Source organism: Oncorhynchus mykiss, chromosome 12, assembly GCF_013265735.2.
Source record: "Oncorhynchus mykiss isolate Arlee chromosome 12, USDA_OmykA_1.1, whole genome shotgun sequence".
NCBI lineage: Eukaryota > Metazoa > Chordata > Actinopteri > Salmoniformes > Salmonidae > Oncorhynchus > Oncorhynchus mykiss.
The window spans coordinates 38,896,240-38,920,299 of NC_048576.1; the positions used below are offsets into that span (position 1 = coordinate 38,896,240).

The following is a 24,060-nucleotide window of genomic DNA, read 5'->3' on the forward strand; positions in this document are numbered from 1 at the left end:
GCTCAGTGACCCGTGTTTGCATCTCAATGTGAAAAAAACTGTCTGCATGTTCTTCACAAAGAGGGCAACAGATGCTACTGAGCCAGATGTCTATGTGTCAGGGGAGAAGCTCCAGGTGGTATCTTATTTTAAGTACCTTTACATCATACTTGATTCCAACCTCTCTTATAAAAAGCAGGTGAAAAAGGTATTTCAAATAACCAAATTCAACCTAGCTAATTTCGATTTATATGAAATTGTTTGACTACAGACGTAGCAAAAACGTACTTCAAATCTACGATACTCCTCCACTTAACATACTGCTTGACTAGTTGGGCCCAAGCTTGCTGTACAACATTAAAACCTATTCAGTCTGTCTACAAACAGGCTCTCAAAGTGCTTGATAGGAAGCCCAATAGCCATCATCACCGTTACATCCTCAGAAAGCATGAGCTCCCGAGCCGACGCATGTCTTATATTCAAGATCCTAAATGGCCTGGCTCCCCCTCCACTCAGTACTTTTGTTAAACAGAAAACCCAAACATGTGGCAGCAGATCCACAAGGTTTGCCATGAGAGGTGACTGTATAGTTCCCTTAAGGAAAAACACCTTTAGTCAATCTGCTTTCTCTGTGAGAGCTTCCCATGTCTGGAATGCACTGCCATCAGACACACAACTGCACCACCTACCACACTTTCACAAAAAACATGAAGACATGGCTAAAGGTCAATCAGATTTGTGAACCTAATCCATAGCTGTGTATTGCCGCTTTCCATGTTGTCTGTTGTCTGTAGCTTGTGAGGTGTGGAAACACTTTGTTGCTTTTATGGATTTTGTTTGGTTGCTTTTTGTGCTATGTTGCTCTGTCTGCATGCTACGTCTTGCTTGTCCCATGTTGCTCTGCATGTGCTCACTGCTCAATGATTGTCTGTATTGTAATTGTTTTTAATAACCTGCCCAGGGACTGCGGTTGAAAATTAGCCGGCTGACTAAAACCGTCACTTTTACTAAAACGTTAATTAATGTGCACTGTCTCCGTAAAAATAAACTCAAACTCAAAGGATGAAATACAGGCAGTCCAATGACAAACAGTTAGAAGAAAACGCAATACTCTAACTTTCCTAAGCAGGATTTTTTGAAATACCTTTTTTGAGTCTCCGGGGTCCAAGAGTTGAGTCCATTAACAATGTCCATTCCTGCTGTAATGCCGCCCACAGGGTATGAGTATGTCATTTAGCTTGTGTGAAGTCTTGGAGGAATCATACCTACAGCTCTGGCAAGTCAGGGATGTCAAAACGCTTCCTGGTGATAGTGGGGAATGTTCTATACTTGAACTTGACTGATTACACACAGTTGGCCCTTCCTGTGGTTGAATACCAAGGAAATAGCCCCATGACAGTACCAGAAAGTTAAGTCAATATTTGATTTGAAAAGTTATAATATTTGTCATAAAATCTGCATCCGGCAACTGAAGAAAACATTTTTAAAGTAAAGATTGATGTATATGTTGTTTGTATTCTGGGACTGTTCACATGATTTGTATCTGTCCAATAGCTCCTGTAAATTTAGGGGCATGGCATTTGATAAGGGTAACGGTTTAGTGTGTGGCAATATTATAAATAGCCTTCAAGCATCCTCCTCTGTTTCAATGGATGATGATCCATGTGGAATTAATTAATTAAAAGAGTTAGACATAACAAGAAAGATTGGAGATATGTTTCAGTTCTAAAGGGAGAAAATATCTATCTTTCTAAACACACACACACACACACACACACACGGTGATCCCCAGGGTAGTTTTATTAAAACCTTTAGAAAATGAGCCAAGTTTATATAGATAATAATTGCACAGCTGCAATCCCAGTTTGCAAGGAAGATTCTTCCATAAATGACCTCACAGCATATTAAGGTGAACAGAGACACTATGCTCTCCTGTAAACATGGATATTGGACAAACAATAATCAGTCTTTCTCACTGAAAGGTTCAATTTACCAAAGTAATGCAAAGGTATTTAACGCATAGAGGGTATTCGGCTTTAAGGAACTTTTCTCTAATTTGAAATGTAATGTCTGGGTTACATGAAATCATGCACCACATGATTAAAACTTTTGCGCCTCAGTTGACTTTTGTTTGAATGTGTCCATATATAACTCTTAAATGTAAACTGTGCTGAAATGTAGTGACAACGTCTTTGCACACCTGTGGACACAGGAGTAGCCTACTTCAGAGAGAGGTCAAATTATCTATGTGAAGTGTAAACTTTTCCGCAGTCTGCTGTGTCAGCTAGGCAAGGCCTACATTGCGCAGTGATTCATCAGTGCGATTTTGCAACAGTCATTATGCCGGAAATTATGTAGGCCTTGTTGACGTATAATTCCGATGTAGCCCTGTAGAGCTAGGCTATATTTTGGCGAACATTGACTTTGACCATACACTCAAGCATCGACTTTGACCATACACTCAAGGAATGTCCTCTTATGTTTATAATTTCACACACAATGGGCCTGTATTAATTAATACTTTAAAATAATACATTTCTAGATAATAAAAAAAAATATATAGTCCATTTAAGATATAAAAAGTCACATCCGATGCAGAATTTAAATGTTTGCATAATTTAGGCCACTTTTTGGAGCTACTGATTTTACACAAAGGATATAACTTCACATAAACTGAATATTAACTTAAAGGGTTGAAAACAATGCATGCATTTATGCCTAGATATTTTTTCACATCACATAAATCCATGGTTTTACTTGTGGGGAAAGTATTTTTCTGTATTACATTGACTAAATTGTTCAACTTTAACAATTACATGAATAATAAATAGTGATGGTAAAATAATAACAAACAATGATGCTGATGATTTAGATTAATCTACTATTATTATTGTTATAATAATAATAACAATATTAATAATATCTTACTAATAATATTGGTAATATAGCCCAATGCCTCTGTAATAGTGCTGATGTAGGCTGCTATAGCCTTGTTAATAATCCACATTCTTGTGTCAAACTTTTGATATCCATTTTTATTGAGCTTAGATTGAGACAGCCTTCGGTTCCATCTCAGCCTCTGGCCAACCCTGACAGTGCAGCACAGTAGCCCACTTATTCACACTACACCCATTCACATGCTCATCAATAAGGTAAGATAAAGAAAATAAATAAATGCTTTCTCAAGTGTTCTTACTCAGGATTCTGACTTCATGGTGGGTAGGCTATAGATTTGTACTACTTTGGATAGTCCTAAATCAGTGATTGAACGGGATTAGTGAGGTCAAATTGAACATTAGGCCACTGATAAGTGGCCACTGATTAGGCCACTGATAAGCCTTGTGGCAGTATTTCTGGTGCTTTTCAAAGATGCCCATTCAAGTTTTATCAAATTTATCAAAATGTGCTATCAGTTATGAAACATTGTGAGTGATGGTATATAACTGGCTACTGCACACGCACATGCATACACTGACACCTTTCTTGAAGTTTTTATTTAAAAAAATACAAATGTAAAAGCAATATTCCAAGTATAAAGTATTGTACACACACTAAAGGTAAAAAATCTATATGTTTTGAGAAAAATAGCGTTTTTTAGACACACCTGCAAACTTCAAGGAGTAGGGCATTCAAGGAGTTGGTTTGATGGTGACTAATGTCATAGGCTTGAGGAACGATAAAGGAGCAATAGAGAAGAAAAGAGGAAAGGCCCACCCCCCCACTTGTGCCACGTCATGACATACCTGGACCACCTGTTGAGATGTGCCTTTTGTTATGTAAATCAGGTGTTAAATGAGGTGAAAGGGAGACTGGAGTAAGACTTTAAACAGTACTTTAAACAAGGGTTCCCCCTAGTGGATACAACGTTCATAATAGCCTCTTATGAAATACATTTTACTGTATTTGGGCATTGTCAATAAATCCACTACTCTTTCATCTTTAATAGGGTAAATGTTTGGAGATCAACATCACATGTTCAACTGCACACAATGTCATAATTGTGGCCTGGAAATCTGATAATGATCCTCATTTAATTGTTATAGAATCATATGACTTGAACTGAGTAATTCCACAAGAGCCAACTTTTGCTGTTTTCCTGGGCGAAACTCATATCACCCTTTTATACCCCTTACACCAGGGGTAGGCAGCCCTGTTCCTGGAGTGTCGCAAGTACAGTACTGAAGGATTTTCTTCCAACTAGGCACCACGCCTGACTAACTGAGCTAATTGATCAATTGCCTAAATTCAACACACCTGGTCTTCCAGGTTGGTTCAATCAAAAATAAGAACTGGCACTCCCGGACAAGGGTTGCCTACCCATGCCTTATACCCTTTTCACATTACTGATCCAAACCTAGCCAACCCAAGTTGAGCTACTGAGCTGGCCTGGTTAAGCATCTGCCATAGTTGCTGTAATCGTGCTGGGAAGAACAATGTGAAAATAAGGCCTATGAGTGACGAACACGTCTGATTGTCTATAGACCCTTTTTGTTTCAGTTTCAACCTCTATATTGCCTAGAGGGGGTTGTTAGGTCACCATGCCTCACCTTAGTGTCTCATCAGATAAAACAACTCTCTCGCTCTCTTGGAATGAGTTGGCTGCCTTAATGGTTTTGTCGTTCTGGCGTCCACCATGTTGCTTTTGCCGCCCTCCAGACCCGTGAACACATAAAATAAGCAAAACATGGCTATGTAATGTGGTTATTACAAGCTGTGTTAGTGATGCATTTACCCATCTATTAATCCTAATGATTAGCTAATGGACTGTGCCATGCCTTCCAGGGCCTCAGTGCTAAAGAGCTCCATTGGCTGTTTACGCAGCCATACAAGTGGTCACGGTTTGTTTTTGAACCATTACACTGGTCATTTAGGGTCGTTTGATGAACCTTAAGTGGTTTGCACCTAATGTTGCAACGCACGCGTTCGTGACCGATAACTAGGTGCTTGGTCGATTTTTCCAATGATGCGGTATTATTTCTCCATAAAGAGTGTCATTTAATTGAAGTCATTAATTCACTAAAGGGATGTAATGAGTAGAAATGTATGGCAGGTCAGGTTTGCACCTGTGCCGTATTATAGGCCCTTTCATGTGCGTGTTGAGACATGCCTGCAGGCTGCAGTGAGGGTTGGGTTTATTGGGGCTGGCCAGCTGGCTTGTGTTGGGTGTTACAGGGTGGACCTCGTTCTCTCTCTCCCTCTCACTCTTTTTCTCTCAAACACACAACCTCTCTCCCTCTCTTACACAAAACACATTCTCTTGTGTCTTTCTCTCACACAAGTTCTCTTTCTCTCAGGGAGGTCGATGTCCCTCATCTCACAATGTTAGAGGTGGTAGCCCATCTGTGGAGCATGTGGAACACATTTAGAGCTCAGGCCGTGGAAATCCTGTGTGAATCCAGAACCAGCGCTTTTGCCTCTGAACCAACCCATGTGCAAAGCCCTGTCTAATTAGCCTTACTTAACCTCGCCGACGGGGAGTGTGTTTTCACAGACCACAGGCTATTAACGCACACAGAGACATACACAGACACACCATCACACAGGTACACCCAAACTCCACAGGCCAGTGTCCAAATGACTCAGGCACTGATCAGAGAGCAGACGACGGCAGCCAGAGCTGAATAAATTGTTCCCCGAATCAGAAGAGAAAATAAGGGAAAAGGAAAAAGACAAATCCTGAAATGAAAGAATGTTTTCATTAGCCCTGCCACACACACACACACACACACACACACACCACACACACACACACACTCTGATTGCTGAAGAAAAACAATAGTCACTGGTAACTAATTGTCACTGGTATAACATTTAACAAGTGGTCCTTTCTCTGCGAAGAGCTGGGGTATTAGTTCTGATGAAATCCAGACCCTCATATCAATACTCTACGGGATGGAAGACTTGCTCTGGAAAATGAAGTTCTGCATCTATAATATTGTGGCCTCTGTTTGATCCTGGGGCCCATACACCCTGGGGAATAATAGTTCTTAGTCAGTTAGGGGGCCCCTAGACCCTGCTCTCCTCCCAATGGCAGACATAGGGCTTCCAGTTTTTTGTGCGCCATACAACAGATGTCATCTTTGGGCAAAGCAGCCCATAAATGAACTCATGATGTCTTCATCACTGAAATAGATAAACTCTTGCGCTTATAAACAGGTTTATCAGACTGTTTTAGGATTTACAGAAGAGAAAAAAACAAATTCCTTTCGAGCTTATTAATTTAAAAACGCACAAACTCAGATGTATTTTATGTTCATAAACTGTACCTTTAAAAAAAGTAGGTGTGTGGATCAGAAAACCAGTCTGTATCTGGTGTGACCACTATTTGCCTCATGCAGTGCGACACATCTCCTTTCCATAAAGTTGATCAGGCTGTTGATTGTGGCCTGTGGAATGTTGTCCGACACTTCTTCAATGGCTGTGCGAAGTTGCTGGATATTGGCGGGAACTGGAACACACTGTCATACACGTTTACCCTGAGCATCCCAAACATTCTCAATGGGTGACATGTCTAGTGAGTATGCAGCCCATGGAAAAACTGGCAAATGTTCAGCTTTCAGGAATTGGGTGCAAATCCTTGAGACATGGGGCCGTGCATTATTATCCTGAAACATTAGGTGACGGTGGCGTATGAATGGCACGACAATGAACCTCAGGATCTCGTCACAGTGTCTCTGTGCATTGAAATTGCCATCGATAAAATGCAATTGTGTTTGTTGTCCGTAGCTTATGCCTGCCCATACCATAACCCCTACGCCACTATGGTCACTCTGTTCACAACATTGACAGCAGTTTTCCACGTAGTTCCACGTCACAATAAATTGACAAATTACGTTGAAACAACGCTGATTCAATCAGTTTAATTGAGCCACAGCTAGCTAAAAAATAAATGGAAGTGATTTGGGTAGCCATGCAATCAAAAAAATTTTCCAAATTCAGCTTTAATTAGGTCAGTTGAAACGTTTCGTTGAAATTTCGTAACGTTTGTGTTAGGAATAGAATTATTCCTTTCCTTCTTTACCTCACTTGTTTTGCTTCTCATTTCGACCACCTGCAAATAGTACTTTGGGTTAGCACTGATGAACACCAACGGTGTATTATCTGTCAGAAGACTCCTAGCACAAAGCAGATGTCCAGATGGAGGGACTTGTCATTGCTCAGACTAGACCCCCAACAGGTAAAGATAACAATAACAGGTCTATAGCCGTACTCAAGCCCTCTCCACCCTCCTCTCAACTGCACTAGCTCTCGCCCTAATTTGGGTCGCCCATTTACAATAAACACACAGTGCCTGCTGCTCAGCCTCCCAGATTAGAGAACAAGCCCAGCCATTAAGATTTATTAAGGTTAAAATAAACAGATCATTAAATTACACCAGATCTATTTCCTATAGCCGTAAGTGTGTGTGTGTGTGTGGGGGGGGGGGGGATATAGCTGTCAGGCTCATTTTTTGGTTCCTATTAATAAATGTGAGTCCAATTACACGCTGTTCAAAACTGTCCAAAACAGACTTTATTTTTTTTGAAACATTTTGACGCCAATTAAAAAGAATGTCTGCAAGAAATTACAGTGATTATCTGCGTAGAATCTGTGTAGTATTTCAGCCCCGGCTATTCACTGTGACTTGACCTGTTCAACAGCCAAGTCTAGGGCATTTTGCCATCTAACTCAACCTGATCTCAGTGCATTTACTATTATTCCGTACGTAAATCCGAGACACATTTAGTGTGATATGTTACGTAACGTATGTATTAATTTGTGGATGTCCATGATGCATTTAATATATTTTACGAATAACAATTCATATGATGTGTTACAAATTTGCAAAACATAGAATGTGAGAACTGTATAATATGTTACGAATTCCAAATTGTTGTGGCTAATGTTAGCTAGGTGGCTAACGTTAGCTATGATAGGGGCTAGCGTTAAGGTTAGGAGTTAGGTTAAAGGTTTAAGTTTACATTATATAGACTGACCAGGTGAATCTACGGTGAAAGCTATAATCCCTTATTAATGCCACCTATTAAATCCACTTCAATAAGTGTAGATGAAGGGGAGGAGACAGGTTAAATAATGTTTTTTTTTAAACAATTGAGACATGGATTGTGTATGTGTGCCATTCAGAGGCTGAATGGCCAAAAAAAAAAGAAGTGCCTTTGAACGGGGTATGGTTGTTGGTTCCAGGAGCACAAGTTTGTGTCAAGAACTGCAATGGTGCTGGGTTTTTCCACACTCAACAGTTTCCAGTGTGTATCAAGAATGGTCCACCACTCAAAGGACATCCAGCCAACTTGACACAACTGTGCAAGCATTGGAGTCAACATGGGACGCATTGGATTCAACATGGGCCAGCATTGGAACACTTTCTTTAAGTAATGCCATATCAATTGTAAGTCTGCATGGAAGGCAGCAGAGGGAGCTCTTCTCTAAAAATATGTTTCTAGTCAACACCATAGCTTGAAAAGCAAGTCAGACTGCAGTTTCTTCCAAAATTAGGATTAATTTACCCTCCCCAATGTATAACATTAACCGTTAGGTGGAGTGGAGGGAATAAGGAATGCCTTTAAAATGAATGTGCAGTAGGAGCAAATTCATATTACCCCGATAGCAGTGATATCACGAACTGACGGTATGCACTATTCAGGGCCAGTGCTAATGAGAGAATGCATTGCTACAGGTTAGCCGGGCCTTATTAAAAGTAGGTAAGAGATCTTGATCAATAACCGCCTTCTATTAAATGATGACTTGCAGGAATAATCCTCTCTTGTCCCAAGACTTTAACGTCCATAAGACACTATTCAACAATACCACTTTACCCTCTAATGTTGCACATTATGTAATTATGTACCATCAGACAGGGGGGAGAGAAAGGATTATGCTGCTCATATTCCATTCCTGGAACTGAAAAGTGATGCATGGAGTAAGCGGTCAGCAGCTTACATTTGTGTTCAAGTGTCTGTCATTTCAGAAGTAAAGACCAAACAACACAAGTTGGTCTACCCAGTAACTCATGACAGTCATCACCCACTCTATTTAATGGCAAAGATAAAGACAGTATTTGCTGACTCATAGGCCTACGCCGCTCTCCGTCAAGGGTTAAATTACCCTACCAAGTGGTGGCTACAGCAGAAGGCCTCACTTTGCTACTGGATAATGATGGAGCGTGATGCAGTATGGAGGTTATTAAATGGCCGTTGTGACATTAGAGAGCACATCAAATCAAAATTAATTTTATTTGTCACATGCGCTGAATACAACAGACCTCACAGTGAAATTCTTACTTACAAGCCCTTAACCAACAATGCAGTTCTAAGAAATGACCTAAAAAAAAAGTAAGAGATAAGAATAACAAATAGTTAAAGAGGAGCAGTAAATAACAGTAGCGGGGCTATATACAGGGGGTACCGGTACAGAGTCAATGTGTGGGGGCACCTGTGTTGAGGTAATTGAGGTAATATGTACATGTAGGTAGAGTTATAGATAATAACAGAGAGTAGCAGTCTTATGGATTGGGGTAGAAGCGGTTTAGAAGCCTCTTGGACCTAGACTTGGTGCTCCGGTATCGCTTCCCATGCGGTAGCAGAGAGAACAATCTATGACTAGGTTGGCTGGAGTCTTTGAACATTTTTAGGACCTTCCTTTGACACTGCCTGGTATAGAGGTCCTGGATGGCAGGAAGCTTGACCCCGGGGATGTACTGGGCCATACGCACTACCCTCTGCAGTGCCTTGCGGTTGGAGCAGTTCATACCAGGCAGTGATGCAACCCGTCATGATGCTCTCAATGGTGCAGCTGTAAAACCTTTTGAGGATCTGAGGACCCATGCCAAATCTTTTTAGTCTCCTGAGGGGAAAAGGTTTTGCTGTGCCCTCTTCACAACTGTCTTGGTGTATTTGGACCATGTTAGTTTGTTGGTGATGTGGACGCCAAGGAACTTGAAGCTCTCAACCTGTTCCACTACAGCTCCGTCAATGAGAATTTTGAGGGAGAGGTTGTTGTTGAAGGAGATGTTGTCATCCTTGCACCACAAGGTCAGGTCTCTGACCTCCTCCCTATATGCTGTCTCATCGTTGTCGGTGTTCAGGCCTACCACTGTTGTGTTGTCAGCAAACTTAATGATGGTGTTGGAGTCGTGCCTGGCCGTGCAGTCATGAGTGAACAAGGAGTACAGGAGGGGACTGAGCACGCACCCCTGAGGGGCCCCCGTGTTGAGGATCAGTGTGGCGGATGTTACCTACCCTTATCACCTGGGGGCGGCCTGTCAGGAAGACCAGGATCCAGTTGCAGAGGAAGGTGTTTAGTTCCAGGGTCCTTAGATTAGTGATGAGCTTTGAGGGTACTATGGTGTGCATTGTCTTGGCTGCGTGCTTAGGGGAGTAGATTTTCATCAAAGATCTCTCTGTACTTTGTTTCATTCCTCTTTCCCTCAATCTGACTAGTCTCCCAGTCCCTGCTGCTGAAAAACATCCCCACAGCATGATGCGGCCACCACAATTCTTCACCGTAGAGAATTTGGCATTACGTCCAACAACAGACCACATGTAACAACGCTAGCCCAGGACCTTCACATCCGGCTTCTTCACCTGTGGGATCATCTGAGACCAGCCACCCGGACAGCCGATGAAACTGAGGGGTATTTCTGTCTCTAATAAAGCCCTTTTGAGGGGGAAAACTCATTCTGATTGGCTGGGACTGGCTCCCTAGTGGGTGGGCCTATGCCCTTCCATGCCTACCCATGGCTGCACCACTGCCCAGTTATGTGAAATCCATAGATTAGGGCCTAATTAATTAATTTAAATTGTCTGATTTCCTTATATGAACTCTAACTCAGTAAAATAGATGAAATTGTTTCATTTTGCGTATATTTTTTACATTCAGTATAGTTTGGGGAATGGCCTCATCTCTGAGGGATGATCATCAGGGCCAGATGCTTTGATGGCAGGTAGCCAGCCATATGCGGGGCAGCTGGCATAGAAACCCCCCGCTGAGAGAAAGGAGTTCGTGGTGGTGAGGTGGTGGACGGTTGTTGGGTACCTTTTTCCGTAACACAGCAAGTAAGAGAACATGGGTAACATATAAATGCATCCCAAGACTTATGCCCATTGGTTGAAAGAGGGGAAGGTGATATCTGCAAGAGTGTGCCCATAGGTTAAACAGCAAGCGTGAGGAATATGCATTATTGTGCCGTGCTGATAGGCTATAAGGTAAATAGGTGAATGACATTCCACGCGTTGCTAATAGAAAAGAGGAAAAACATTAAGCAATGCTGATTATGATAACTTTTGTAATCACTAATATATATATTCCCACTATGCCTGTAGAATAGGAAACTATGTTAATTATAGTATGCTTACTGTACTAGGATAAAGCGAGCTAGCCATTCAGACCAGCCTTACTGATTGAACCATCGTAAACTACATAACCTGTTATGAAAAATACTTGGCTTGATAGAAATATATTCTAGAGGGTATCCTATATTCAATACATTAGTAGTCCTTGTTGTATGCATGCATGTGTCCCAAAATAGCAAATGTACCTTGCTCCAGGGTCAGCTCCAGCGAGATTCCTGGGTTGTCCAGCCTAAGCAGTTCAGGTATTATATTTGTGACAAAAATAAATATACACGGGCTCCCGAGTGGCGCAGAGGTCTAAGGCACTGCATCGCAGTGCTAGAGGCGTCACTACGGACCCTGATTTGATCCTTGGCTGTATCACGACTCAGAGAAAGCCCAAGAGTTCTAGGTTTTCCATGCAAGCCAGAAAGTACCGTACTCCAGTCTTGTGCACGTGCCTTTGGTCCCAAGCAAACAAATCTGGATTGTCACACAGAGATCCGCATTTTAAAAGTTGATTAATAACACTTTCCTGTGGATATTTGGTTTAAAATGTTGATCAACTGAAAAACCAACACAACAGAGCAAGTTCAAATTAAGTTTATTCAACATTCTGACTTGTAAAGGGACTGTTTGGATTTTCCTTACATAAATGTGCGTGGCGTTGCCTAAATAATTTGAAGGTATCGCCACGTTTTGTGCCTATAACCACATGTAGGCCTAGTCAGTCACTAATAATCACTAGAGGATTGTCTGGGAGTATGTTGGGAATATTGACATATGGCATTTAATACTCAAATGGGGCATAGCCTGTCCTGCCCCAGTATCTGTGCATTAGACATGTCGAAGATGAGTATGATGTGTCTCCTCTCTAACAACCAGGAAGCTCTTATTCAAACTCCCATTAGAGCTCTGCAAGCATTATAATGTTTGTTATTCACCAAAGTTTTGCTGAGCAACTATCTTAATTTACGGATGGTGTGTACTTTCAAAATAGGATTTAATACAAATGTACAAGCAAGCGAATTGCACAGGTCGGAAGTCTACAAAAGCTCAATATATTGGAGGTGCCAAAGAGGCATTTATCAGTTGCTTGTACGTTTTTATTTAGATACTATTTTGGAAGTAAATAGTGTCACAGATTATCCATTAAATTGATCAGATACTCAAGATGCTGCTCTAACAATGAAAAGAAATGTCTTCAAAAATGGAAGACAGTCGGGAGGAGGCAAGATCAGGTGGGACCATTCTAGCCAATGAGAGGGCAGATACGAGTGTGAAGACCAGGCACAACTCCAAGATAAGATGTTTTTTTCTCAAAGTTGCAGGGATGTCACGTGTCCTACTTATATCAGTACACTAGTAACAACCTAAGCATTACGAAACTTATATTCGATCAAATAAGCCACACTAGCAAATAAGCCATTACATTTTTTGTTAACTAAATTCGACACACTCTTATTGACGTCCATACAACAACTTCTCGCTCGCTTGGTGAGCAAAAAAACTAAACATCTACTGGAGAAGACGGATTTTAGGCCCAGTTATCCCTCTACCTCTCTGACACTGCGGTCTAAAATACCATTTATGCTTTGTCTGAAAATGTGGTCAGAGGCTCCGTATGACGGGTGTGACGTAATCGCAGAGACTCTAGAAGTATGCAGAGGCCCAATTGAGCTCCATACTGCATCGCCATCCGCCTCCCAAATGTTGTAACAATGTGGACATGGTTCCGTATTGCTCCGTAATGACATGATTGGTTGATCGTAGGTGGGGCAGGAGATCCTGTATAAACACAAACTCACTTCATTGACAAAAGCTATGCGCTGCACCGCAAGAAGTATGAATGCATTGATTTCTGCAGAGGCCGCATCACTGCGCGGTAACAGATTGACCATGTAACGCATGTTTTATTTAACTAGGCAAGTCAGTTAAAAACATTGTTTATTTATTTACAATGACGGCCTAGGAACACCAGGGGCAGAACGATGTATGTTTACCTTGCCAGCTCGGGGATTCGATTCACCAACCTTTCGGTTATTGGCCCAACGCTCTAACCACTAGGCTACCTGCTGCCTTTAATGGGCGAGACTAGCATATAAGGACACAGCTGCCGCATAAACTGAATAGCCAAAACCCAAAACTGAATCTTACCTTTAAACCATTAACCCTGAGCTAATTTGTTTGCTATCGGTTTGGGTGTCAGGTGTGTCCTTAAAGCCCTTTCCCTGTTTAATGGACGTTTGAATTTGAGCTTCCTGGGCATTATGGCGCTTTCAAGACAACTGAGAACTCGGAAATATCCGACTTCAGTGCGTTCAAGACAACAGAGAACTCGGAAAAAAAAAATCAAATCAAATCAAATCAAATCAAATTTTATTTGTCACATACACATGGTTAGCAGATGTTAATGCGAGTGTAGCGAAATGCTTGTGCTTCTAGTTCCGACAATGCAGTAATAACAAGTAATCTAACTAACAATTCCAAAACTACTGTCTTGTACACAGTGTAAGGGGAAAAAGAATATGTACATAAGGATATATGAATGAGTGATGGTACAGAGCAGCATAGGCAAGATACAGTAGATGGTATCGGGTACAGTATGTACAAATGAGATGAGTATGTAAACAAAGTGGCATAGTATAGTATAAAGTGGCTAGTGATACATGTATTACATAAGGATACCGTCGATGATATAGAGTACAGTATATACGTATGCATATGAGATGAATAATGTAGGGTAAGTAACATTTATATAAGGTAGCATTGTTTAAAGTGGCTAGTGATATATTTACATCATTTCCCATCAATTCCCATTATTAAAGTGGCTGGAGTTGAGTCAGTGTCAGTGTGTTGGCAGCAGCCACTCAGTGTTAGTGGTGGCTGTTTAACAGTCTGATGGCCTTGAGATAGAAGCTGTTTTTCAGTCTCTCGGTCCCAGCTTTGATGCACCTGTACTGACCTCGCCTTCTGGATGATAGCGGGGTGAACAGGCAGTGGCTCGGGTGGTTGATGTCCTTGATGATCTTTATGGCCTTCCTGTGACATCGGGTGGTGTAGGTGTCCTGGAGGGCAGGTAGTTTGCCCCCGGTGATGCGTTGTGCAGACCTCACTACCCTCTGGAGAGCCTTACGGTTGAGGGCGGTGCAGTTGCCATACCAGGCGGTGATACAGCCCGCCAGGATGCTCTCGATTGTGCATCTGTAGAAGTTTGTGAGTGCTTTTGGTGACAAGCCGAATTTCTTCAGCCTCCTGAGGTTGAAGAGGCGCTGCTGCGCCTTCTTCACGATGCTGTCTGTGTGAGTGGACCAATTCAGTTTGTCTGTGATGTGTATGCCGAGGAACTTAAAACTTGCTACCCTCTCCACTACTGTTCCATCGATGTGGATAGGGGGGTGTTCCCTCTGCTGTTTCCTGAAGTCCACAATCATCTCCTTAGTTTTGTTGACGTTGAGTGTGAGGTTGTTTTCCTGACACCACACTCCGAGGGCCCTCACCTCCTCCCTGTAGGCCGTCTCATCGTTGTTGGTAATCAAGCCTACCACTGTTGTGTCGTCCGCAAACTTGATGATTGAGTTGGAGGCGTGCGTGGCCAAGCAGTCGTGGGTGAACAGGGAGTACAGGAGAGGGCTCAGAACGCAACCTTGTGGGGCCCCAGTGTTGAGGATCAGCGGGGAGGAGATGTTGTTGCCTACCCTCACCACCTGGGGGCGGCCCGTCAGGAAGTCCAGTACCCAGTTGCACAGGGCGGGGTCGAGACCCAGGGTCTCGAGCTTGATGACGAGCTTGGAGGGTACTATGGTGTTGAATGCCGAGCTGTAGTCGATGAACAGCATTCTCACATAGGTATTCCTCTTGTCCAGATGGGTTAGGGCAGTGTGCAGTGTGGTTGAGATTGCATCGTCTGTAGACCTATTTGGGCGGTAAGCAAATTGGAGTGGGTCTAGGGTGTCAGGTAGGGTGGAGGTGATATGGTCCTTGACTAGTCTCTCAAAGCACTCAAAGCTCATACTGGGACAAATATTTTTGAACGATCATCCAACTTGGAATTCCGAGTGGGAAACTCCGGCATCTTTCTAGAGCTCCGTTCTGAAGATTACCGACGTCATGATTTGACCTCGTTCTTTTCTGAGTTCCCATTTGTCTTGAAAGCACAATGAAAACTCAGAAAAAAACGAGGTCATAGGCTATAATGACTTGAGTGATCAGATCGGAAAGTCGGAGCTCTAAAGATGCTAGAGTTCCCGACTTGGAATACCATACAAAACTAGTTTTCCTAGTCAGAGCTCGTTTTCTTCCTGAGTTCCCAGTTGTCTTGAAAGTACTTGAAGTCGGAGATTTCCGAGTTTCCAATTCCCAGTTGTTTTGAACACGACAATAGAGGAGGTGCGTTATACTTATTCATCGTCGACATCTTTAATGCCTCGCTCAGCTACTACTCGGAACGTGGAATCTCAAACATTCCTGACTTGAACCTGGTTGTAGTTACAAGCGTGCCACGTTTGAATGAAAAAGAGTCGGAAATGTCAGTTTCCTAGTTCCGACGAGTATATGAACGCGGCATACCGCACAGATACTGGGGCAAGCTAACATACTTCTACTGTATGACATATAATATGAATATGCCAAATAGCTCCTCCCCATTTCCCTATTGCTACAGCGTAGTAGGGGTTGGACTGGAGTAGAGCACATTACGTCCATAATGAGTCGAGACATGAAGGAATTTACGAAACTGTAGTTTTACAAAAACAATATCGTGGGTCACCTCAGGGACTCGAGCTATTCAACTCCTTGTCCAGATGTGACTGTTTCAGAACTGTTATGTCAAACATGAAAAGACAAAGTTCATGGCAGGAGGATATCGCCCGAAACTTTTCCAGACTATTTCAAAGAACTAGATCTCAAGAACCTGAGAAAACAGAGGAAAGCAACATCAGGTTTGAACCACAAAGTTAACATTGTAACAAATAACAATCCTACTTTAGTGTAGTGGCTTTCTAGTTTTGGCAACAAAACCGTGCTTAAATATGACGTGAAGCACGAGGGCGAGAGGTTTTGCCGGAACGACAGACAGTGTTCGCAATCTGTTACATTTTCCATCTATATTGTAACTTCTCTCGAAATCTAACATTATCATTCTGTTTCTATGTAGGCTATCTTCTTCGCTGTTTTATATATATTAACTACATAGCCCATTCATAGACTCTAACTATATTTAGCGCCTATTGATGGAGGTATCTTCCCGAGGGATTTTTGTTGAGGCCCAAAGCTTACTCCAAACGTTGATACTCATCGCTAGATGGATGGTTTTGGAAACATAAGAAACTTATATTTCACATCAGCTATATAAAAAACACTAAAGGTTACATTCTACACACCTTTATTGGGTCGGTGTTCCCACGGCCATGTTACAGCGCTTGTTTAAGAAGAGAGGTGACCACCTGTGCTATTAGGTATCTAGCATGCTCTGAACACCTGTGTGAAAACATAACTGGGGAGGAAAGTCAACTGGAGGCACACAGCATATGGATCTGTGCAAATCAGATGCAGTAATTGCATATGTTTTATTTGAAAGATGCTGCAATGTACGCCACTTTTCATCCTTGCCTTTCATTCGGCATTTAGTAATAGCAGTTTAACGGCATGTAGCCTAATGGTTAGAGCTATTTGCCAATAACCGAAAGGTTGCAGGATGGAATCCCTGAGCTGACAAGGTAAAAATCTGTCGTTCTGCTCCTGAACAAGGCAGTTAACCCACTGTTCCTAGGCCTTCATTGAAAATAAGAATTTGTTCTTAACTGATTTGCCATGTTAAATAAAGGTTTAAAAAAATGAGTGTGGTGGAGAACCAAAAATCCAACAGGTCTTCTGCAGTATAAAACTAATGTGCACCTCTGGTTTATTCTTCTGACCTATTTTTTTTTTCTCCCATCACCAGTGGCCAGGAGAATCCAGTCAGCAGCAGCCTCAGCAGTGAGACCAATGAAGGGGAAACAACGCTGCACCAAGAAGACCTGGAGCTGTCCAAGGTATGGAGGTTAAGCAGAGCTGACTGGTCAATCCATATCTGGTGCCCAGGTAGCAGTATTGCTTCAGTCCCTCTCCTTTCCCCATCCTGGGCTCGAACCAGGGACCATTTGCACACATCGACAACAGTCACCCACGAAGCATCCGTTACCTATCGCTCAACAAAAATCGCAGCCCTTGCAGAACAAGGGCTGAAGTCACCGACTCAAATGCTACTAGCGGTCATCGCTAACTAGCTAGCCATTTCACACCGGTTACACCCATAACTGTGTACAAGTAAACAAGGCTTGCACAGAGAGAACCTGTAACACTAACAGAGCTGCTGTCGAATGCTGAGTAGAACAGTTGAAAACATGCGGCATATGCTGAAAGTTGTATGAGGATGATTGCATAAGAAGTGGCCCAAGGTTTGTCTTGAAGCTCTTGCCCTCAGGCTGCTTGTGTGTGTGTGTGTGTGTTGTGCATGCACACACGCGCATTTGTTTAATTCAGTAGCGTTAAGGACAGTAAGGGATCTCACCATCAACCAGAGCGCTTTGGTTTTGCAGTCAGGGCTGTGGGCTTACATTTTCCATAGCCTACTCCTGGCAAATTATAATGCTGACCATGGCAGTATATTATTTGCACGTAACCAGAAATAGTTCTAGCATAGCTTTTAAAGCCAGCTTAACAACAGGATTTGCCCCTGACTCAAGTGGTCCCCTTTATAGTAGGTCTGACTTGAATACCATTTCTGTAGCCACCGTTCTACCAGACATCCTCCAGCCTACAAATACTTGCTTACAAGTTTCTGGGAAAATAAATACACAGTCTACTGGGCTCGTTAGGCCATCAATCAAATGGAGAATTATGTCAGGCTATACTGTATGTGCTGCCCAGTTGAGAGAGGGAAGGAGCTCATATTTCCTCTGCTGAATCGCTCTCCCTCGCTCTCTCTCTCTACTGTAAATAGTATTGACTTGGGTTGGTCTTGCTAAACAGACATTTTGAGTGAATTGGTGAGTTTATCATTACCTGAAATAAGTGTCTTTGTGCGAGTGACTCCACCTGCCCTGACCTCAGCTTACATCAACAATGTCATGTGACTATGTTTGCACGTGCCAAAGCTCTCTGTCGATGTCCCTATGAAAGTGTGTGTGTAGGGGTGTGGGGTTGCTAATGTATGAGTATACAGTATATAATGTAGAAGGATGTGTGTGTGCACTCGCATGACTCATGGTCAGGAGGAGCTATATTAGGAGCACTCTATAAAGACTCCAGAGTTTGGGAATGCTGAGAAGTCTTGCTACCGTGGCTTGTCTAGCAATACAATCCCTCGTCCGCAGTGGAAGGTCAAATTTTAAAATGTCAAAATATGAACAACCAAATTGCATTCATAGCCTTGAATATTCTCTTTACCCCTTCATCTCCTCCTCCTCTTGTTCCCCTTTTTCCTCCCTTCAAGCCGTCCTCCTCTCTCAAATGGTTCCGCATTAGCTGCTAGCCTCTTTGTCTGGACTGAAAATACCCCTTTAGTCATGTGCTTATTGGCTATGCTTAGAACTCTGTTGTTGATGTTGTGTTAAGTAAAGTATCTATCCCTGGCAGTCAGACATATTTTGTGTCTCACACATGCTTAGCCTACAGAGGGTGGAAAATACTAACAAAAGACTGAGAACCAGCATCATTGTGACTAGAACCTAACCAGTAATAAACACCTCTATGAAGGGTACCTACTATAAGTACCTCATAACCTATTCATACAAATTCATAAGCGGTGCGTAAGTATTTAAAAAATGTTTACACATGTCTACACTCGCAAGTTGACATTTCCATTATGTCACCTATAGTAGGTATACTGCAATGACCAGTGTTGGGTGGCTGACTTTTATGAAATGCCTATGTTTTTCTTGTGAATGTGTTATGAAGGTGTCATGACATCATAATGTAGGTACCCTTGAAATAAAGTGTTACATACCCCTCTCTCAAACAGAAAAGCAACATTGGCATCTTTCCTTATTTTCTATTTCCTCTGTGTTAGATCTTAGCTATAGCATGCTGAGTTTCCTTGGCTTGTCACCCTCTTCCTGTGTTAAGGCTGTTGTTGGAAACATTAAGTAGGTCAACGGCAGCGATAGAAAATAGGAAGCTGCTTTTCTCCGTCAGTTTGTTGGCTTTGTCAGCGGGCCAAACAAGCAGAGAATGGGCTCATCAAAACACGTTCCCCCACCTCACGGCCGGCCACCCTCCCAGCCCTCCCGCGGAGCGTCTCGCCACAGAAACAGAGGTAGAGAGGAAGGAAGGGAGGGAGGCAGGCATCTGTCTGAGTGTGATGTCTGGGTGCGGGATATACAGTAAGGTCCGAAGTTATTGACACCCTTGATAAAGATGAGCTATAATGACTATAAAATAAATAATTCAAGAAATTTTCTATATTGTATACTAAAAATAATTTGGAAATTATATCATTACAATTGCTCACAGAAGAGATTTTGTTTAACTAGTAATAAAACAAATCTCAAAGGTATGGGTCAAAATGATTGACACCCCTGAAGATTATAAATGAAGTAGTCTAAAGTATAGTATTTGGTTCCATATTCCTATCATGTAATGACTACAAACTTGTTGGATGCATTTGTAGTCCGTTCTGGTTGTGTTTCAGATTATTTTGTGCATAATAGAAATGAATGGTAAATAATGTATTGTGTAGTTTGAGTCACTTTTACTGTAAGTAAGAGTAGAATATGTTTCTAAACACTTCTACATTCATGTGGATGCTACTATGGTTACAGATAATCCTGGATGAATTGTGAATAATGATGAGTGAGAAAGTTAGAGGGTCAAAGATCACACCCCTAGATATAATAACATCCCCTGTTATTGGTAATGGTGAGAGGTTAGCGTGTCTTGGGGGTATGATCTTTGAACACAACCAAAACTAACTGCAAATGCAGCCAAACAAGTGTGTAGAGTCACAAGCTTGTCATTGCGTGATAGGAATATGGGACCAAATACTTACCTTTAGACTACTTTATTTATAAGAATCTTTAGGGTTGTCAATGATCTCGACCCCTGATTAAACCAAATCTGTTTCTCTGAGCAAGTGTATTAGTATAAAATAATATAATTCCCCCCCAAAATGTAGCATACAATATAGCTCAGTATTTGAATTATTTATTTTATACAGTCATTATTGCTCATCTTTATCAAGGGTGTCAATAATTTCGGACCCTTCTGTAGCTAGCGGGCTCATCAACTGACTGGCTCTACTAGATGGTGAGGGATCTGTGACTAAAGGTGTCCGCATAAATGGGTTCAGTTTTCTCCTAGCAGAACTCGGCTAGGCGACGCGACCGTCTGTTCTCGTAAACTCTCTAAAGACCTTTACTTGATTTGATTTTTAAATTAGTTAAAGATAAATCAAGAAATCTGTAATTAATGTTGACATTTTTGCCAAGGACGTCTCGCAATCTTCCATCTAACTTAAGATGTTTGGTGCAGTATTTCTCAAGTGAAAAAATGGGCATGAAAACTAGTCTCCTCTTGTTGAATGGCAAGACACTGTACCGGGGGAATACATGGGAGTCCAGTAGTGCAGGAGTGACAGTGAGTCCAGTGACGGTCAGAAGGAATGGTGGAGGGATCGTAGAGTATGTTTGTATCTCGATTATGAGAACATTTGGGACAGTGAGGACTATTTATGTCTCTATCAGTCTAGAGAAAGTGTCTGGCCTCAGTGCCCTGTGATGACCTGGACTCACGCCTGCACAAAACGTTTTATTTCTATAAAGTGAGCTGGCAATGTTTTTGACTTCGAGAAGGCCAGGTCATGGTCAAAGACGATTTTTAAGAATACTTTTTGGGAGTATTAAAAATATACGTTATGCGTCGGATAACCATTTAATATTCGTTTTATGTAAGTTTGTGAGTCATGCAGTGCTTAATCCTATCCCAACCAAGTGAGAGAGACATCCCCTGTCTGTCGGTCTGTGCTCATCCTTTGTGATGAGCTGGAGGATAATTTAATGAGGAGAGGTTCAGTTAAGGCCTCCCTGTGAAGGGTGAGGCAAACAGTGATACCAGAGCTAGTTTACTGGTTGGAGATGTTCCAGGAGAGGCATTGTGCTAAAGGATCATGGGCTTTATGTTCTAATAATTCTAATATTAAATGTTAATATAAATAGATTTAAATTATATAAATAGATTTAATTGATATTCTTTCATAATGTTCTCAGAGAACTAGCTGGTGAAAACATATCCAATCCTTTTCCTGCTAGTGTTCTTGAAGGAAAAGCAAACGAAGAGAGGAGCATGCTGTTGAGTATTGTGATACAAGCCCCCTGCCTTCAGATACTGCCTCCGACCACTAATCTATTGTGTCTGGACCTTGACAGCAGCTGTCTGATTGATTTGGTGACCCTAATTCTGTCCCCTTCCCCCCCAGCCCCCACTTCTTAAGCTTTGTCATGTTAAAATCTAGTCTGGTAGCACATTACTTTGTCTTCTTGTGGATACTGTCATCTCAAGGCAGGAAGTGAGTAGCTGAGGAAGTAAGAGAAACCACAACGTAAGAGAATGCTCTGGTTGCTGATTGCTAATGGGCAAAGAGTGCAGGATGTCCATACACAGTGCCTTCAGAAAGTATTCCCACCCCTTGTCTTTTACCACATTTTGTTGTGTTACAGCCTGAATTTAAAATGGATGTAATTGAGAATCTTTGTCACCGGCCTACACACGAGCAGGTATTCTAGCGGTTGAGTGTTGGGCCAGTAACCGAAAGGTTTGAACCCCAGAGCCAGCAAGATAAAAAAATATTCCGTTCTGCCCTAGAGATTGGCAGTTAACCCCCAACAACTACTGCTTCCAGGGCGCCGATGACGTGGACATCGATTAAGGCAGCCCCCCGCACCTCTCTGAATCAGGTGTTGGGTTAAATGCGGAAGACACATTTCGATTGAATGCATTCAGTTGTGCAACTGACTAGGTATTCCCTTCCGTTCCCCATAATGTCAAAGTGGAATCTTTTTTTTTTTTTTTACAAATTAATAAAACATTTAAAGCTGAAATGTCTTAAGTCAATAAGTTTTCAACCCCTTTGTTATGGCAAGCCTAAATAAATTCAGGAGTAAGAATTTGCTTAACAAGTCACATATTAAGTTGCATGGACTCACTCTGTGTATCATGACAAAAGGCGAGATCCAGATGCAGACACAGGAGGCAGATGGTTGGAGTCTTACAATATTTATTAATCCAAAAGGGTAAAGCAAAGGAATGGTCATGGACAGGCAAAAGGGTCAAAACCAGTTGAGTCCAAAAGGTACCAAAGGGCAGGCAGAATCAAGGTCAGGGCAGGCAGGTTGATCAGGCAGGCGGGAAAGTAGTCCAGGGGTCAAAACCGGGGAGAGTATAAAAAATAAAAAAGGAAGAACACGCTGGTTGACTTGACTAACATACAAGACAAACTGGCACAGCAAGACCGGAAACACAGGGCTAAATACACTGGGGAAAACAAGCGACACCTGGAGAGGGTGGAGACAATCACAGGAACAGGTGAAACAGATCAGGGCGTGACACTGTGTGCAATAAAGGGAAAGGGGGTGCCTAGTCAGTTGTACAACTGAATGCATTCAACTGAAATGTGAATCAGAGAGGTGTGGGGGGCTGCCTTAATCAACATCCACGTCTTCCTGGGGAACAGAGGGTCAACTGCCTTGTGCGGGGCAGAATGACAGATATTTACCTTGTCAGCTCGGGGATTCGATCCAGCAACCTTTCGGTTACTGGCCCAATAGTGTTTTAACATGATGTTTTCATTACTCTCTCATCACACACATCAAATCAAATTTTATCAAATCAAATTTTATTTGTCACATGCGCCGAATACAACAGGTGTAGAAATTACATTGAAATACTTACTTACAAGCCCTTAACCAACAATGCAGTTTTAAGAAAATACCTATAAAAAAAATTAAGAGATAAGAATAACAAATAGTTAAAGAACATCAGTAAATAACAATAGCTGCGCTTTATACAGGGGGTTTCGGTACAAAGTGAATGTGCCGGAGCAGGGCTGTCGATAATTGAGGTAATATGTACATGTAGGTAGAGTTATTAAAAGTGACTATGCATTGATAGTAACAGAGAAGGGGGGGCAATGCAAATAGTCTGGGTAGCCATTTGATTAGCTGTTCAGGAGTGTTAGAGCCGATTTGGACATATTTGTATAAAAGACTGAACATACCGAGCTCGGTGTACATTTGTGTAAATATATTAAATATTAATGTACTTGATGAAATATTAGGTACTTACCTTTATGATTTATATTTACCTGATTGAAATATATTCATTTGTTAGTGTAATTCAGTTTTTGGCCCTTCCCTCTTGCCCATTCATTGTATTGTGGTAAGTGTGTTAGGATAAAGGCAGGAAGTTGGGCCTTCGGGGGAGGGAGTCCTTGCTAGATGCGGGAGCGGTATAGTTTTTTTGGACCATACAGACAGGTCATATTATGTATTTTACATATCAAGTAATCTATGCTTTAAGTTGATTGGAGAGTCATTTCTTTGTTAGATATAAGAATAATAAACATTTCTGTTGCACCATATCCCTGGATGTCATTGAATGTTTGGCCGTTTGGAAAACTTGAGTGTGGACTGTATGCGTACCAAACAACCCCACTTCAGGCTTGGGCAGTGGCTATGGTAAAGAGGAAAGGAAGCCATTACAATCAAGTCAAACTCCG

General features: G+C 41.9%; 1 protein-coding gene across 2 annotated transcripts in view; it reads left to right on the forward strand.

The window, feature by feature from the left end:
* Nucleotides 1–15,953: 15,953 nt before the first annotated feature.
* LOC110537574 overlaps nucleotides 15,954–24,060 on the forward strand; it is a 79,112-nt gene continuing 71,005 nt past the window's right edge. For both annotated transcript variants that reach the window (XM_036937537.1, XM_021623723.2), the window contains exons 1-2: nucleotides 15,954–16,249; nucleotides 17,251–17,341. In XM_036937537.1, the coding sequence (XP_036793432.1) occupies nucleotides 16,134–16,249; nucleotides 17,251–17,341 (207 nt within the window). In that variant the 5' untranslated portion in view covers nucleotides 15,954–16,133. The remainder of the gene's footprint in view (nucleotides 16,250–17,250; nucleotides 17,342–24,060) is intronic.